This window comes from Poromitra crassiceps, assembly GCF_964638095.1.
Source record: "Poromitra crassiceps genome assembly, chromosome: 5".
NCBI lineage: Eukaryota > Metazoa > Chordata > Actinopteri > Beryciformes > Melamphaidae > Poromitra > Poromitra crassiceps.
The window spans coordinates 27,684,324-27,701,396 of NC_139642.1; the positions used below are offsets into that span (position 1 = coordinate 27,684,324).

General features: G+C 45.8%; 1 protein-coding gene across 1 annotated transcript in view; it reads right to left on the reverse strand.

Moving 5' to 3' along the window:
* The window catches only part of grik4 (glutamate receptor, ionotropic, kainate 4), a gene marked incomplete at both ends in the record, with an annotated part of 259,314 nt that extends 243,165 nt beyond the window's left edge, over positions 1–16,149 (reverse strand). The window contains one exon of the mRNA XM_083637925.1: positions 16,068–16,149. Coding sequence (XP_083494051.1) covers positions 16,068–16,149 — 82 coding nt within the window. The remainder of the gene's footprint in view (positions 1–16,067) is intronic.
* Positions 16,150–17,073: the final 924 nt, after the last annotated feature.

Sequence of the window (17,073 nt, forward strand, 5' to 3'; positions counted from 1 at the left end):
AGTAGGTGTGGTAGAGAGCCTGACATCAATCATGGTTCATTCATCAAATCACTTGCATTAAAAGCACTGACTGCCCTCACTGCTGCAGTGACCATTTTGTAATGGTAAATGGTAAATGGTAAATGGACTGCATTTATATAGGGCATTTATATAGCGCTTTTATCCAAAGCACTTTACAATCAGTAGGTACATTCACCCATTCATACACCGATGGTGGCAGGCTGCCACGCAGGGTGCTGGCACACCATCAGGAGCAACCACCGACCTCTTTCATCCAAAGCGATTAGCGACGACCCGCTCTACCTCCTGAACTACAGCCGTAATGGTTGAGGCAGAGTCTAAAGCCTCTCTCCCTGGTGGAACCGTCCGGGAGGCGCAGGATTGCAAGGCACACATTTGGGATGAATAGAAATAAACAATGTAAAAACAGCCAGTGAATAAACAATGAAACATGTAAATGCAACGTGGGGATCAGTGGATGTAGACGATCAAAAATAACGTGAACAGAAATTACAACATCAATCAATTGATAGGGACCTCAAACCATCACTCATGTCAATGTGACTATATGGGATTATGAAAACCAGCAAAAGCTTTGTTCACATTTCAGGACTGGAGCAACAGATCGACGGATGATGAAAAACCAGGCAACTGGGAAAAGGGGGCTGGGCTCATATTACATCAGTAATTGATAGGAAACACTCTGCTGACTCCTGTGATTCTGTCAATGGATCTTTGGGATCAACACAGTCCATCAGAGAACAGCCAATCAGGAAAGGGCGCGGGGCTTAAATTACATCACCAATTGACAGGGCACTCTCTCAAGTCCAATGAGCCATTACAAATCTCCATAGGGCTCCAGCACATTGCTCTCCTGAGGCCAACAAGCTGTCACTCCTGTAACGTCACATGGGGATCAACAGATATGGACGGAAATATCCACAGAAAAAGGAAATTGCCACATTGCCGGAGCAAAGTCACTGCGTTCGTCCTGCGAGCGAGGAAAACAGTAACTAACGCTGCTCCTATTATGACTATTTATCTCTCTCACTCTCTGCCTGTCTCTCTTTCTCTCAGGCTCAGCCGTACATGTGAAGCTGATGCATCTCAGCATGTGGCAGGCTCCATTACACCACCAACGCCACCCTGCAGCTTGTAATTACTTTGTTAATAATTTAAGCGACAGTGTGTTCATGTTTGTGCGCGACTGAGGGGAGGGAGAGAGTTTTTTTTATTAGTGCATATATACAGTTATGTGCACATGTGCATTGGCAAACCAGCAAACATTTGTCCCATTCAGGATATTAATTCAGATGTGTGTGTGTGTGTGTGTGTGTGTGTGTGTGTGTGTGTGTGTGTGTCTGTGCACGTGCGTGTTGTGTGTGTTGTGTGTTTGTGTGTGTGAGAGTGTGTGCATGTGCATGTGTGTGTGTGTGTGTGTGTGTGTGTGTGTGTGTGTGTCTGTGTGTGCGTGCGCGCATGTGTGTTGGAGGTGTGTGTGTGTGTGTGTGCATGTTGTGTGTTTGTGCGCGTGTCTGTGTGTGTGTGCGCGACTGCGCATGCGTGTTGTGTTTGTGTGTGTGCGTCCGTGTGTGCGTGTATGCGTGTGTGTGTGTGTGTGTGTGTGTGTGTGTGTGTTGGAGCTGGGGGGCGTGTGTAGCACCGATTAGAACTAAGTGCACACACACACTGTAAACGCCTGTGCTTGTGACTTGATCAGGTTTACTGAATAATTCATGAGGTGAGCTGAGCAGGAAGTGGTGTGCATAATTGCGTAACATCGCTCCTATCTGCCTTTGCTGCCATTACCCTAACAGGAGGTCCCTGCACTTACCCTGCTAATTAAAACCTGGGAGATTCATCATGAACTCTCCCCTTTCACTGCGCGCCTCAGATTCACATCTATCTCCGCAGCTACGCCGGCTGCGTTCCATTCCAAAATGCATTACTTCCTACCGAATCCAGGGGCCTGCGCCGTTCCAAAGCAGGTGGCAGACTTCCAAGCCATCTGGAGCAGATTCCGCTATGAAGAACAGCCCTGTCCTCCCGGCACACCTGAGCGTTGTTGCCTTCTTCTTAAGGCCGCTTTGCTTCCCAGCGTGGCCAGATTAGCCTCGGCAGACACAGGGAGAAGTGGACATTTGGCTGCAGAGACAGGTGGTCAGCTAAAAAGGTGTTTAGCACAGATGTCTGATAAGTACACGTGTCTGGATATGTCATTAAGCTAATCACTCTCTCGCCACATGGCCCAGTAATTAAAAAAAAAGTGAGATGAATCATAACATTTCAACACGTTTCATCACATGGCTTCTTAGGTGTATATCAATCTCTGCCCTCTGTGTACATGCCTAAGAATTAGACGTGCCGCATTGTGGACATTTTCCCCACTGGTTAGTTAATAAAGTCGTGCCATCATATAGTTTACAAGAGAAGATATTCATCGGCTCAATATCTGTTTTTGTTTTTTTTGCCCCCATGTTTGTGTCTGTTTCTCGCTCTCTTCCACCGTGAAGATCATACGCTCAGCTGTCCTGTTTTTTCATTTAACTGCTGTATGACGCAGCCGTCAAGGTATTGTAGTCGTCACCGAGCGTGGATATTATATTTGCCACGAAAAGTTCATTTATTCAGGTGGGGTCGTCGCGTTATGTTCTCCTTTATTGTCCCCGTGGGGAAATTCATCCTCTGCATTTGACCCATCGTCTACGAGGAACCTTCCTAGAACTAGGAGCAGTGCAGCGTCCGGGGACCAACTCCAGTTCGATTGCCACTTGCCAGTGCCCTGGTCAGCGGCACTGACATATACATGTCTTTGATGGTGGGAGGAAAACCCACACAAAGGAGGGGAGAACATGCAAACTCCACACAGAAAGGACCTGGGACAGATCGGGGTTTGAACCCGGGATCCTCTTGCTGTGAGGCTAACAGTGCTAACCTGACCCACCTTGCTGCCCTATCCTATTTTTCCAAATTGGGGACACAGACAACTTTTGTCACCAATTGGACAAGCCGTCCCCAATTAACTGGTCTTACAGTACGTCTGAAGTGGTAGTGGACTTCTGTTTATACTGCTCTCGGGAACAAGCTATCTCATCAAGGTGAGCTGTGTATCTGTCACTGCTGCTATTTCATACAAACACACAAGTGGAATTCACTTGAGAAATTGGAGAAATTAGGAAAGAATGTGTAGTTTCTTCTTTCTTGACATTCTCACAACACAACCTCTCAGCTCTGCGAGACAGAGTAAAGCGAAATTAATCCAAATCATTTGAAGCTAAAAACATGTCAAATTGCTGCAAGAGCTGAGCTTTTCTATTTAGCGTGGCCATGGCGTTTTGTGAAGTATGTGTATGTGCTGGTGTGGTCTATGGGTAACATGCACTGTGAAGTATGTGTATGTGCTGGTGTGGTCTATGGGTAACATGCACTGTGAAGTATGTGTATGTGCTGGTGTGGTCTATGTGTAACATGCACTGTGAAGTATGTGTATGTGCTGGTGTGGTCTATGGGTAACATGCACTGTGAAGTATGTGTATGTGCTGGTGTGGTCTATGGGTAACATGCACTGTGAAGTATGTGTATGTGCTGGTGTGGTCTATGTGTAACATGCACTGTGTTGACAGCACAGTTGAGGGCTTGCCCAGGGGTATAGTGGGATTCGATCCGCTGACCTCCCACTTCCAAAGCGCACACGCTAACCACTATGTCAAGAGAGCTAGCCTAGCTCCCTTGGCGGGGCTGGGTAACGGGCCTTTATAGTGGGCGAGTACGTTTAACCAACCTACGCGCTGCCACTCGGGACTCACAGTCATTCGGTTACATATGCCCGACCACCATGTAACACGACTACCGCAAGCCAGCAAGCCTACGAACAAGTGTCACTACCAAGGTACCTAGGCTGTACCACGCTTGAGACGTTATTTCAAAGAAAAACAGGATACATCCCTCGTAGTTATTTACGCTCTTTTCCTACCTGCTGCCCATGTTCCCTGCTCCTCCGGTGACAGTGTGCTACACGAGTTCCTACAGGAGACGCCAGCTGAGTGTGAGGGGGCAAAATAAACCTGTCTGCAGGCAAGGGCACAATGAGTCAGCTCTGGTGCTTCAGCTAGTCGCCTTAATCAGTCAGTGAGCGTGTGGCTCACACTGGATTCACACTGTGCTGCTGCTGCTGCTAACGGCGGCTGGATATTAGCTCTGCAGGCCTAATGACAGACCTCACCCTACCTCTGGGCTCCTGTGTTTGACTGATCCTCCCTGCATGCCTTTAGTGCCTGCACACACAGACAGGGCATGTGCGCACACACACACACACACACACACACACACACACACACACACACACACACACACACACACTAATGTGCTCACACATGCACACACAGACATGGCATGTGCGCACACACACGAACACACACACACACACGCACACGCACACGCACACGCGCACACACACACACACACACACACACACACACACACACACACACACACACTAATGTGCTCACACAAGCATTAGTAGTAGTTTAAAGTTGGATAGGCACTATACTACAGTATAGCAGTAAAATGTCATATGAGCAGAAAGTCCTTGCTTGGTGTGTGTGTGTCCATGAGTCTTTAGCCCTTTTGAAATGGGGAGGATTTAGTGGTCTGGATGCAAACCTATCCATCAGTAGTTATTTCAGGCAGATACAGAAACCTGCTTATGATGCCTTTACAGAGCGCAACTACCGAAATGGCGGCGCTGGCAAAGGGATTGAATGATAGCAAGCTAACAGTAAGTTAGATTGAACGATTTCACCAAAGCTTAATGCAATGTGCAGCCTCTTTCACCTGATCTTCCAAGAGGGCGAACAACAGAGACATGACAATAAGAATGACTTTACTGTCTAAACAACACTGTAAACAGTGGAGCACGTCACTTCCTTTTCCGTGTCCGTGCTCCACTGTTTACAGTCTGAATAGCAACCTGCGCCGCGACTTTGGCAATGCTACTAGTCACAACAACAACACCTGCAGTCATTTTCCACTGTTGCTGTGAGACGAGTTGACGTCTTCTATGCAGAGTGTTTTTGTGTTAACGTTATTAGAAACAGACGTGGAAAAGGAAGTGACGGTGGCAGGAGAGGCGCTCTGTACAGGAAGCTGGGGAAAAAGGTAGGGCTGTCCCAGAGTCTATTTTTCCAAATAAAAATAGACTCTGGGTTCCCAGATTGCTGTCTAAATAACTGCCTGATGGATAGACGTCTTGCTTCTTCCCTTGTGGCAAAGAGTTATAGAGCTGCAGCATATTGTATACGATGACATTCACTAAACCAAGTCTCTCTCCAGTGAGACTCACTACAGCATGCTAAGCTAAGCACTAGCTCTCCATACATCTACCCACAGTGAGACTCACTACAGCATGCTAAGCACTAGCTCTCCATACATCTACCCAGTGAGACTCACTACAGCATGCTAAGCACTAGCTCTCCATACATCTACCCAGTGAGACTCACTACAGCATGCTAAGCACTAGCTCTCCATACATCTACCCAGCCTGAGACTCACTACAGCATGCTAAGCACTAGCTCTCCAGTGAGACTCACTACAGCATGCTAAGCACTAGCTCTCCAGTGAGACTCACTACAGCATGCTAAGCACTAGCTCTCCAGTGAGACTCACTACAGCATGCTAAGCACTAGCTCTCCAGTGAGACTCACTACAGCATGCTAAGCTAAGCACTAGCTCTCCAGTGAGACTCACTACAGCATGCTAAGCACTAGCTCTCCAGTGAGACTCACTACAGCATGCTAAGCTAAGCACTAGCTCTCCAGTGAGACTCACTACAGCATGCTAAGCACTAGCTCTCCAGTGAGACTCACTACAGCATGCTAAGCTAAGCACTAGCTCTCCAGTGAGACTCACTACAGCATGCTAAGCACTAGCTCTCCAGTGAGACTCACTACAGCATGCTAAGCACTAGCTCTCCAGTGAGACTCACTACAGCATGCTAAGCTAAGCACTAGCTCTCCAGTGAGACTCACTACAGCATGCTAAGCTAAGCACTAGCTCTCCAGTGAGACTCACTACAGCATGCTAAGCACTAGCTCTCCAGTGAGACTCACTACAGCATGCTAAGCACTAGCTCTCCATACATCTACCCAGTGAGACTCACTACAGCATGCTAAGCACTAGCTCTCCATACATCTACCCAGTGAGACTCACTACAGCATGCTAAGCACTAGCTCTCCATACATCTACCCAGTGAGACTCACTACAGCATGCTAAGCACTAGCTCTCCATACATCTACCCAGTGAGACTCACTACAGCATGCTAAGCACTAGCTCTCCATACATCTACCCAGTGAGACTCACTACAGCATGCTAAGCACTAGCTCTCCATACATCTACCCAGTGAGACTCACTACAGCATGCTAAGCACTAGCTCTCCATACATCAAGTCTCTCTCCAGTGAGACTCACTACAGCATGCTAAGCACTAGCTCTCCATACATCAAGTCTCTCTCCAGTGAGACTCACTACAGCATGCTAAGCACTAGCTCTCCATACATCAAGTCTCTCTCCAGTGAGACTCACTACAGCATGCTAAGCACTAGCTCTCCATACATCAAGTCTCTCTCCAGTGAGACTCACTACAGCATGCTAAGCACTAGCTCTCCATACATCAAGTCTCTCTCCAGTGAGACTCACTACAGCATGCTAAGCACTAGCTCTCCATACATCAAGTCTCTCTCCAGTGAGACTCACTACAGCATGCTAAGCACTAGCTCTCCATACATCTACCCAGTGAGACTCACTACAGCATGCTAAGCACTAGCTCTCCATACATCTACCCAGCCCAGACATACTTTCAGTGTGGCTTCCACAAAGTGGAGCCAATTGAATTTTGTCCGCCAAAAATCCTCCATGGTGATCTTCCACTTTGTGTGGTGGAAAAGTGAGCAAGAGAGGCAAAGAAGGATTTATCTGGCGCGTGCATGTGTGTTCCTTCTGGAGTAATGTAAGGAGAAATAGGAATGTTTTGTTTTTAACAGGCCAGTGTGTGTGTGTGTGTGTGTGTGTGTGTGTGTGTGTGTGTGTGTGTGTGTGTGTGTGCGTGCGTGCGCGCGCACGTGCCCATGCGTGTGTGTGAGTGTGAGAGAGAGAGAGAGAGAGAAAAGTATGGGGTTGTGGAAATGTTTTGGCTTAGAATGTCATTACAATCAGCACAAATTACATTATTATTATTATCATCATCATTATTATTATTATTATTATTATTATTATTACCATTATTATTAATAATAATAACTCCAGCTGTTTATACCAAAGTGCTGTGGTGCCACAGTGTTGTTACAACTAAGAGATTTAAAACAATATTTAATTCATGTTTATTGACTCAGTCTCAGTCACTACAGTTAGAAAACTGTGCTACTAGCTGGTGTGTACAGCACACCTAGAGCTGGCTTATTCCTGTGACTTCTACCATACTGCCTGGTGTATGAGTGCACACTGTAACTTACAATATGCCTGTGTGACTTCTACCATACTGCCTGGTGTATGAGTGCACACTGTAACTTACAATATGCCTGTGTGACTTCTACCATACTGCCTGGTGTATGAGTGCACACTGTAACTTACAATATGCCTGTGTGACTTCTACCATACTGCCTGGTGTATGAGTGCACACTGTAACTTACAATATGCCTGTGTGACTTCTACCATACTGCCTGGTGTATGAGTGCACACTGTAACTTACAATATGCCTGTGTGACTTCTACCATACTGCCTGGTGTATGAGTGCACACTGTAACTTACAGTATGCCTGTGTGACTTCTACCATACTGCCTGGTGTATGAGGGCACACTGTAACTTACAATATGCCTGTGTGACTTCTACCATACTGCCTGGTGTATGAGTGCACACTGTAACTTACAATATGCCTGTGTGACTTCTACCATACTGCCTGGTGTATGAGTGCACACTGTAACTTACAATATGCCTGTGTGACTTCTACCATACTGCCTGGTGTATGAGGGCACACTGTAACTTACAGTATGCCTGTGTGACTTCTACCATACTGCCTGGTGTATGAGTGCACACTGTAACTTACAATATGCCTGTGTGACTTCTACCATACTGCCTGGTGTATGAGGGCACACTGTAACTTACAGTATGCAGGGTGCTTGGAGTGCATTAATTATCTTCTGCCATAATTCTCCTATGTAATGTGCATTGCAAAAAGTGACAATCCCCACCCCAAATTCATCCCCTCATTTCATCCCTCCATTCTCCACCCCTCATTTCTCACAATAAACTGTAATAGTGCTGTTGTCTTATATAGTAGTGATAATCCAATGGTGACTTCCTAATGTAATACATCACCGCATGGCCCTCGCCCATGCCATAACTCATTCCAAGTACACAGTTATATATTGAGAATATGGCTTAGATTGATTGTTTAATCAATGGGACAAACTACATATCGATTGATTTAATTGTGGGACAATGCTGTATGCATCCATTGCATACACATGCATTGGTGGTGAATTAATATTCAACAATTACAATTTCAAAGACATCTAACCAAGTGAGTATCCACATAAAACTGCAGTCATCTTTCATCTTTAGCGAAAAGATGGAAATCTTTCACGTATGTTCATTCTGCACATGTTCTCTATGTGACTGGCCTGCCTAGGTAGCATGAAGACATTTAGTTTTCCCTCTGCCACAGTCACACCTTTACCTCACGGTCCAAGTCTGGAACAGAGCTTGTCAGTGTGTGCTGTCATTCCATGAAAAGTCATGTGAAATCAATGATATTATTCAAATGCACATTCGTTTTCTCCAAAGGTTACTGTAGAGCAAAATCCAGACATCAGTTGTGAAAAGAAGAAAAATACTGTAACATTTAAAGTCCATCTGAATTTCTTAATTGCCCATTTAAAGATATTTCTATTTACAATCAGGCTTGAGGGACAGTTAAGGAACATGACATTGTGTTTCTGCAAAGCCTTTGTGATAACAATGATAAATGCTTGTGGGATATAACTTATAACAGAATGCCACGACAATCAATATTACTTTGTATTCTCTGGTTAAAGAGGGACCACAAAAGTTCTGAAAATGAAATCCACAGTCTGCTTTATTTCAATGTGACAGACATGCAGGGCATTTGAAGTAAGTAAAAGCACATCTGCTGAGAGATTCTCACTGTAGTTGAGTGAACTCAGCGTGTGCCAGTAATGCCAACTGTACTGTTGTCTTGTCGAGGACGCCTCACTCAAGTTGTGGCCCAAAGCTGTGGAAACACTCTGTGGGCTTCAGAGAGAGATGAAGACCCCATGTCAGTCCCTGTCTGGATTTATTAGTGAAGAGGAGGCACATATTCTACCTGTCAAAAGTGACGCTGAGGAACACATTGAGGCTCAGTCACTGAGAAGCTCTTTGTCATGTCTGGTTGGATATTCTTATCCCTTCGTGTCACAGCTCCCCTCTGCAGCCTTTGTGCAGACACCATTTTGCTTCCCTCCTACTCAGAATACAGCTGAGTGTTGTGGAGTGTGGTGGGAGTGGTGAAGTAGAGGGCTATCAGAACATTTTGCTTCCCTCCTAGCCAGAATGCACTTGAGTGTGGTGGGAGTGTGGTGGGAGTGTTGTGGAGTGTGGCGGGAGTGTTGTGGAGTGTGGTGGGAGTGTTGTGGAGTGTGGTGGGAGAGGTGAAGTAGAGGGGTATCAGACCATTTTGCTTCCCTCCTAGCCAGAATGCACTTGAGTGTGGTGGGAGTGTGGTGGGAGTGTTGTGGAGTGTGGTGGGAGTGTGGTGGGGGTGTTGTGGAGTGTGGTGGGAGTGTTGTGGAGTGTGGTGGGAGTGGTGAAGTAGAGGGCTATCAGACCATTTTGCTTCCCTCCTAGCCAGAATGCACTTGAGTGTGGTGGGAGTGTGGTGGGAGTGTTGTGGAGTGTGGTGGGAGTGTTGTGGAGTGTGGTGGGAGTGTTGTGGAGTGTGGTGGGAGAGGTGAAGTAGAGGGGTATCAGACAAGGTTGCAATCTACAGGTATGGTGGATGTAGGTTTAATGAAGTAGCATGAAGTGTATATTTTACATATACATTACAGTACTTCACACCCACAGAGCCTGGTCAAGTTGGACCGGAGGAAGTTCAAACCAATGCAGGTGATTGGAGAAAAGCAAAAAATAAAAAGCGGTGGGGGAATTCAAATTGAGAATCACCCCCCCCCCACACACACACACACACACACTCCGTTTTTAGGGGGGGGTGGGCTGAGGTTTGGGCCGCTTCAGTGCTTTGAATTGCGGCTGAGCAGCAGCTTAAGTGGGTGTCTTGCACTGCTGGTAATGGGAGGGGATGGAAGGTCCTCTTCATCCTCAGATATGAGGTTTGAAGAGGGAGGATCGTACTCGTCCCGGTAGTCCAGATGCAAGACGTCATCCTAGGAAGAACCGTGTCCTAGTTCAATCCGGGACCCCCAGGCACAACTTGGACAACAGTTCCTCTTGCACTGCGTCCTCCTCCGCCTCGCCATACTCGGCCAATTGGTCCTCATCGGTGGACATGGAGAGGCAGACATGGCGGGCTAACTGGCGATTTAGCCCCCTGTGGAGACACTTGAGACAAGCTGCACATGCACCAGGACATCCCACGCCCTGCTGGACATGGGTCCGAGACACACCGAGCAGAGTGTGTGAGGGTCCCAACCGTCTCCGGAGCCTCCAGGTGGGGAACAATCGATCCTATCTTGCGGTAGGGAGGATAGGATCCAGCCGTTCAGTTTGGTCAACCTAGCTTTTCCAAACCAGGAATGACAAGCTAGCCGAGTCTGACTATTTGCTTTTTCAAACAAAAAGGCGACGCGCAGACAAGCTAACCAGAAAAGCTTTGCAACTAACCCGGTGTGAGAAAGATAGTTGCAGGCTAAAAGTTTGCACCGAAAGCCCACGGTATAGCAAAGCAAAGCTCGGAAGCTAAGCTTGCCTACAAGTTGAAAACCCCGGTACCTTACTTGCGGAGAGTAGCCGAGGAAGAAATTGACGAGTCTGGTTCCAGAAGCAGGTGTAACGGAAGCAGAGAAAAGATGAAGGTGGCTCCAGGTGAGTTGCTAACGAATGTCTGGCAATGGAAGCTAAATGAGGTCCATCTGTAGACAGTTAAGCTAGTTAGCCCCTGGCACGAGATATGCTTCAGGGTGAGAAGAGATGGAATAATGATGTGTCACTGGCGCTGGGTTTTTTTTATAGTGGGGGCCACTCCCCGGCACGTGGAGGCACATGCTTCACCAGCCAATCAGGATTTGGCGTGAGAAAGAGCTGCTGTCAGGGATGCCATGAGATGAGCACCCAATAAGCGAGACGCCGAATATTATGAAGGAGGATTGTTTCTCCAAATTGACATAAGCTGTAGCTTATTATGGGCTGCATGAAATTAGTTTGTAGACACTCTGTTCATAAATTAACCACCCACACTACAACAGAAGCTTCAAACAAAACAGCTTGCACCATATGATTTTTAACAGTGAGCCTTTTGCAATCATTATTTTGATGTAGTATCTCCTCTTGTTGAAATCTTTTGCTGATCTGGCCCCATGCCTGAATGAAGAGATAATCTCAACAACACTTATGAACAATTGTGTTTGGTGAAATGATTTATATTATAGACTTCTTCTGTGAATGAGTTCCTTGACAGATATCCAGCCGGCGGAATTATACTGTACCATTCATGATCAGTTAAATAAATAGTTGCAGTTGAAGCTTAATTGTATGCTTACTGTGCTCTTCCATAAAGTGCTTTTTTTTATACCTTCTCAAATCAATATCAGTTCACGCTGATCTTTCATTACATTGCATCTTTCATGACATTGCATTACAGCTTTTTAACAATATTGCCATTTACATATTCTTCTCACTACTGTATACAAGTCTTCCTTCGTTTATTTCACACCAATCATCGCTATCACTGTGCATCTGTACTATCATCTGGCCGAACTCATTTGCAAATACATGTCCATCTCATCCTCAGCTGTCTTAACCCATTGATACCTGATGCAGCATTTGCGTGTATATCCCTCATTTGTGTGCGTATCCCTTTAACGCGCTTCGCGGTCTCAAAGGGATACACACACAAATGCTGCATCAGGTATCAATGGGTTAAACAGTGCTAGCTGCTGCTGGGCTACTGGCTGCTCCTGGCGGGAGGGAGTATTTGGCCCTGATATATTCAGAGAAGGCCAGACAGTGACATGATGCCAGCCAGGACTCTAGGGCCAGCAATGTTAAATACCATCTCCTGGAGCGCAAATGGCAGCGAGCTGGTGGTGGTGTGTGCGGGTATGTGTTTGTTTGTTTGCCTGTGTGTGTGTGCGTGCCTTGTTGTGCTTAGATGTGTGTGTCTAGATGTGCATGTATGTGTGCGCCTATGTGTGTGTTTGCATGCAACTGTGTAGTATATCATAGTTTAGAACACGGCTCTCTCGAATACTCGATTCTGATTGGTCAATCAACAATATTCACCGGTCATTATTTCTCGACAACCGACCGCTGCTCTGCCACACCTGGATTAATCAGTTGGTAAGAGCATTTTGTCCGCAGACTAATTAGGCCAACCAGTTGCAGCTGTGGTGTCTTGTGTGCCAATTACGAATGAAACCGCTTTGTGTTGAAAACGCTATTAAAAAATCTATTTGAATAATTATTTTTGTCAGATTATTGAATGATTTAGTTGTAGGCCGTGTTCTAAGCGGGATAATGTATACTGAGCCGGTGATTACTGGAAATAATGACCTTCAGGTGAATATTTAGCCCTCCGCTGCGCGTCGGGCTAAATCATTCACCTGTCGGTCATTATTTCCACAGTAATCACCGGCTCAGTATACATTATCCCTTACGTATTATGCATACCCACACATCAGACTGTGTGTGTGTGTGTGTGTGTGTGTGTGTGTGTGTGTGTGTGTGCGTGTGCGCGCGCTGTGCGTGCGTGTGTGACTGTGGGGCATATCAATGATTTCATTTTCAATTGAATGGGGTCATCAGCCAGTCAGGTCTCCATTGTTCAGTTTCAGGTTATTTCCCCACATCTCAACTGCTCATTCCCCATCTCCAGCACATGCTATGGACATGCTAATTCTAATGTAACCTTGTAACCTTGATCAGGCTGCGTTCACACAGTGTTCGCACTTAGTAGTAGTAGGGACAATTATATGGATACATTTTACCTTATGAACAGTAAGCTGAACTCGTCTGTGCTAACCTCAAAGTAGCTAACGTACGTTAGCTTAGCTAGCTTGAGGTCAGGAAACTGCAGGCAGCAAATTTACCTGTTGCTTGGTAACACTTGGTAGTGCAGTGAGTCCCTTAAAGGAATAGGCCAACTTTTTGGGAGATTCGTCTATTTGCCATATCGCCCATATATACACAAGATACACAATGGCTTTATCGTCACTCTCCGCGCAGTATACAGAGAGCTACTGTACAGACGTCCAGTTAGTTAGTATCGCCAATGAATTGGAGGAAACGGTACAGCCGTTCAAGTCACCAAAAACACACATTCTAACAGCAACACAAACACTCACATGTACATGGGGTGACTTGTGTACTCATCAGTACCAGTGTGTTTCACCAGTGTGAAATCACAGCACCTAGCGGCCATGTTTAGAAAGTAGTTCCGGGTATCTATTTAGCATTTATTTACCTTTAAAAAAATAGCGTTTCTCTGCATTGTGGATTAATATTTCATCTGTGTGTACACGAGTGACAACTACATAGAGCTTTTTGGATGCTGTTAGAATGTGTGTTTTTGGTGACTTGAACGGCTGTACCATTTCCTCCAATTCATTGGTGATACTAACTAACTGGACAGCTGTAGCTCACTGTATACTGCACGGAGAGTGACGATAAAGACATGGTGTATCTTGTTTAAATAGGCGAATCTCCCAAAAAGTTGGCCTATCCCTTTAAGGAACTGTTTTTGTTTGGCGGAGACAAATGACAGACAAAAATGATGTGTTGTCTGAAATGACAAAATGCTATTATTACTTGATGAACAGCTGTTGTATAAAAGCAATATCACACTCGAGGTCATGCAGTTGTACTGGATCGCAGCACGGCCGTACTGATGCAATATATCCAGCACTTCCTCTGCTGTGATGTTGCTTAGGTACAGACGCAGCACACACATACACACATTGCAAAAAGACTCCCACTGTGCGCTACTGACATCAGAGGAAGAGCAGGCTGAACAGCTAATTATCCATCAACCATGAAACATGGACTGGATAAGCATAAAGCAGCATCACTAAGCAGTGCAGAGATAAACCAAAGAGAAGAACGAGGTACGGAAATTGTGCTAGCCAATTATCCAACAGCATTCGTGCACAGGGAAAGTATGAAAGGATTATTGCAACTGATCAACGACGCTGACATGCATGGATGTAAGCTAAGTGTAATATCTCTCTCTCTCTCTCTTCTCCTCTTGTCTGGTGTGAAAAGCAGCGTGGGCCTGTTAAACACCATTCACACACCATTGTCTAAAATAATGTGAAAAGCACACAGACAGTATTGAAGTAAAGACATCATGACTCAGGGCTGATAGGCCCTATCATTTTTCTCTCAATGGGAGTGGAAAATTCTGTGCAAAATTAGATTTCAGGGTGGCGGCTGAAGTCCTGGGTTCATCATTAATAAGCTCCACTATATCATTCTTTTGTACAGGTGTTACTGTAGAAACAGACTAGAACCCCCCCCCCCCCCCCCCCCCCCCCCCAAACACACACACACACACACACACACACACACACACACACACACACACACACACACACACACACACACACACACACACACACACACACACACACACACACACACACACACACACACAGGGTTCCTGTGAGGGCATCACATTTTGCCATTTCTATGCTATAATACTTAATTCTGCTGAACTCAAACGTCTTGTCCTTACTTAGAGACGCAGATACTTATACTGTACAATTCTGTGGTGGTAGTAGAAGAAGAAAAAACGATTTCCTGTCAACACAAGATGGTGACGAAATCCACCAAATCCTTCAACAGCCACAAAAGTGGCGAATAAACCTGATCAAATGTTATGGCTGAAACTTGTTTGTTTCAATTTTGTGGATCGGTTGTCCCGGAAGTGATGTCACACGCACGCACGCACGCACGCACGCACGCACGCACACACCCACCCACCCACCCAAGGAGGCATTGTGACATCATTGATGATGTAATCAGTGATGTCATAAGACTGATGATGTCATTAGTGATGTCATAAGGGGACACACACACACACCCACACGCATGTAAACTTAAAGGCACACACACACCCGCATGCGTCAATAGGGCAGGCAAGGCCACGCAGCAACCGAGCTGCGTGGCTAATGTTTATGGTATATTGTGCCAACAACTAGATGGTAACTCTTCACTTCAAGGATGCATCTGAACTGCCAGTTGTTTGGGGGTGGTGGTGGGGGGGTAAATCTGTAACAATGTGAACACTGAACCAACTTATTTTTTCTACACTGCATCTGTTTTAAAACCAATAAAAAATCATTTGAAAAGACATGATGCATCTGTTCCATGACTAGCTCTCCACACTGCCGCATGGGACAAATGTATTTTTTTATTTTTTTGCCACGCTGGGTCTAGCATATTTCAGAGCCGATAGGATTGTGTCATGTTCAGACTTGAATTATCAAGCCTGTTGCAACCTCCAGACTGACCTCCAGACTGTGGTGACAGGGGTATTTCTCAAAGTTTGTGGTCCTGCAGCCAATTTCCCCATGAGTGATCGTAAAGTTCGCCATGACTGACAACTCAGCAATGTCACTCAAAGTCAAGTTCAATAATCAAGACATAAAAATACAATTCATTGCTAGAATTTTCAATTAGCAGGAAGAAGGAAATCCTTTCATGTATATATATATACGCATTTCTCACAAGCTGTCGAGTTGTAATGTCCCGGCACCAATGAGAGTGAAAGAGAAGACTTCAAAGGGCATCATCTGTATTCTCCTGACAGTAACCACATATAGATTCACTCTCACAACGTACCTATTCTGAAGGAGAGCGGGCCACCGGAGGTGCTTCTCACCCACATGGCTAAGAAGAGCAGAGGCGCCCAGGCTGCGAGCATCTTCTATGACTCCTCATGGGTCCTGCCCCGGGGGTGCCCCTGTCACAGCCACCTGGGAAACACAGAGAGGGGAGAAGAATATAGATGACACTGTACATCAGCCAGCATCAGGATGGACAGTACACAGACAGCACATACAGATACACAGGTCAAACCTCTGCACAAGCATACTGATGAGTGATGAACCTGCAAACACTCTCTGTCTCTTTCTCATTCTCTCACTGAAGGTCCTTACACATCGGGAGCGTTATTTTCGTTTATTTATTTTCGATTATTTCGCACGTCAATAATGTTTGTCGAACCTATATCAGTCAATGCAACCGTGCATACCAACAGTGAAGTTTTTTTTTTTCGGACCACGGTCAATTTTTCGGAAATTTCGGTGTGTAACAGCCTTTAGAGTTCTGAGAGGCCTGCCAATTCAAGCCCGACCCGACCCTAGTAAGCAGTCGGGTTGCGTCGGGCTCAGACTGAAACTGAGGAATCTAAGCTGTGTGTGTGTGTGTTTAGAGTAGGCTAGAGTGATTCTCTCACTCTCTTCCATGCTCTCACACACACACACACACACACACACACACTTGTGCAGCCCGAGCCCGACCAATTAGCATAAGTCGGCCCGAACTCGGCCCGGGGGGGGGTGCGGGGAGCCGAAATCCTACAGTTCCCACAATGCACTGGGCTCGCGTGGCCTTCGATTCCACGCCATAAAACTCAAAGAAGAAGAAGAAGAAGAAGGCTTCGACATAAAAACATTAGGAGAAGAATAATAAAAATAAGAATAAATTGCCTCCAAATTGCACCAAATTTAAACGGTAGTATATATGTCGGGAGATGTCTTCATAAAAAAAAAATCATGCATTTTCAGGCATTTTCCTAGGAGTTATGAGCATCTGCTGTTGTAACTATTTCATGTAAAAATGTGTA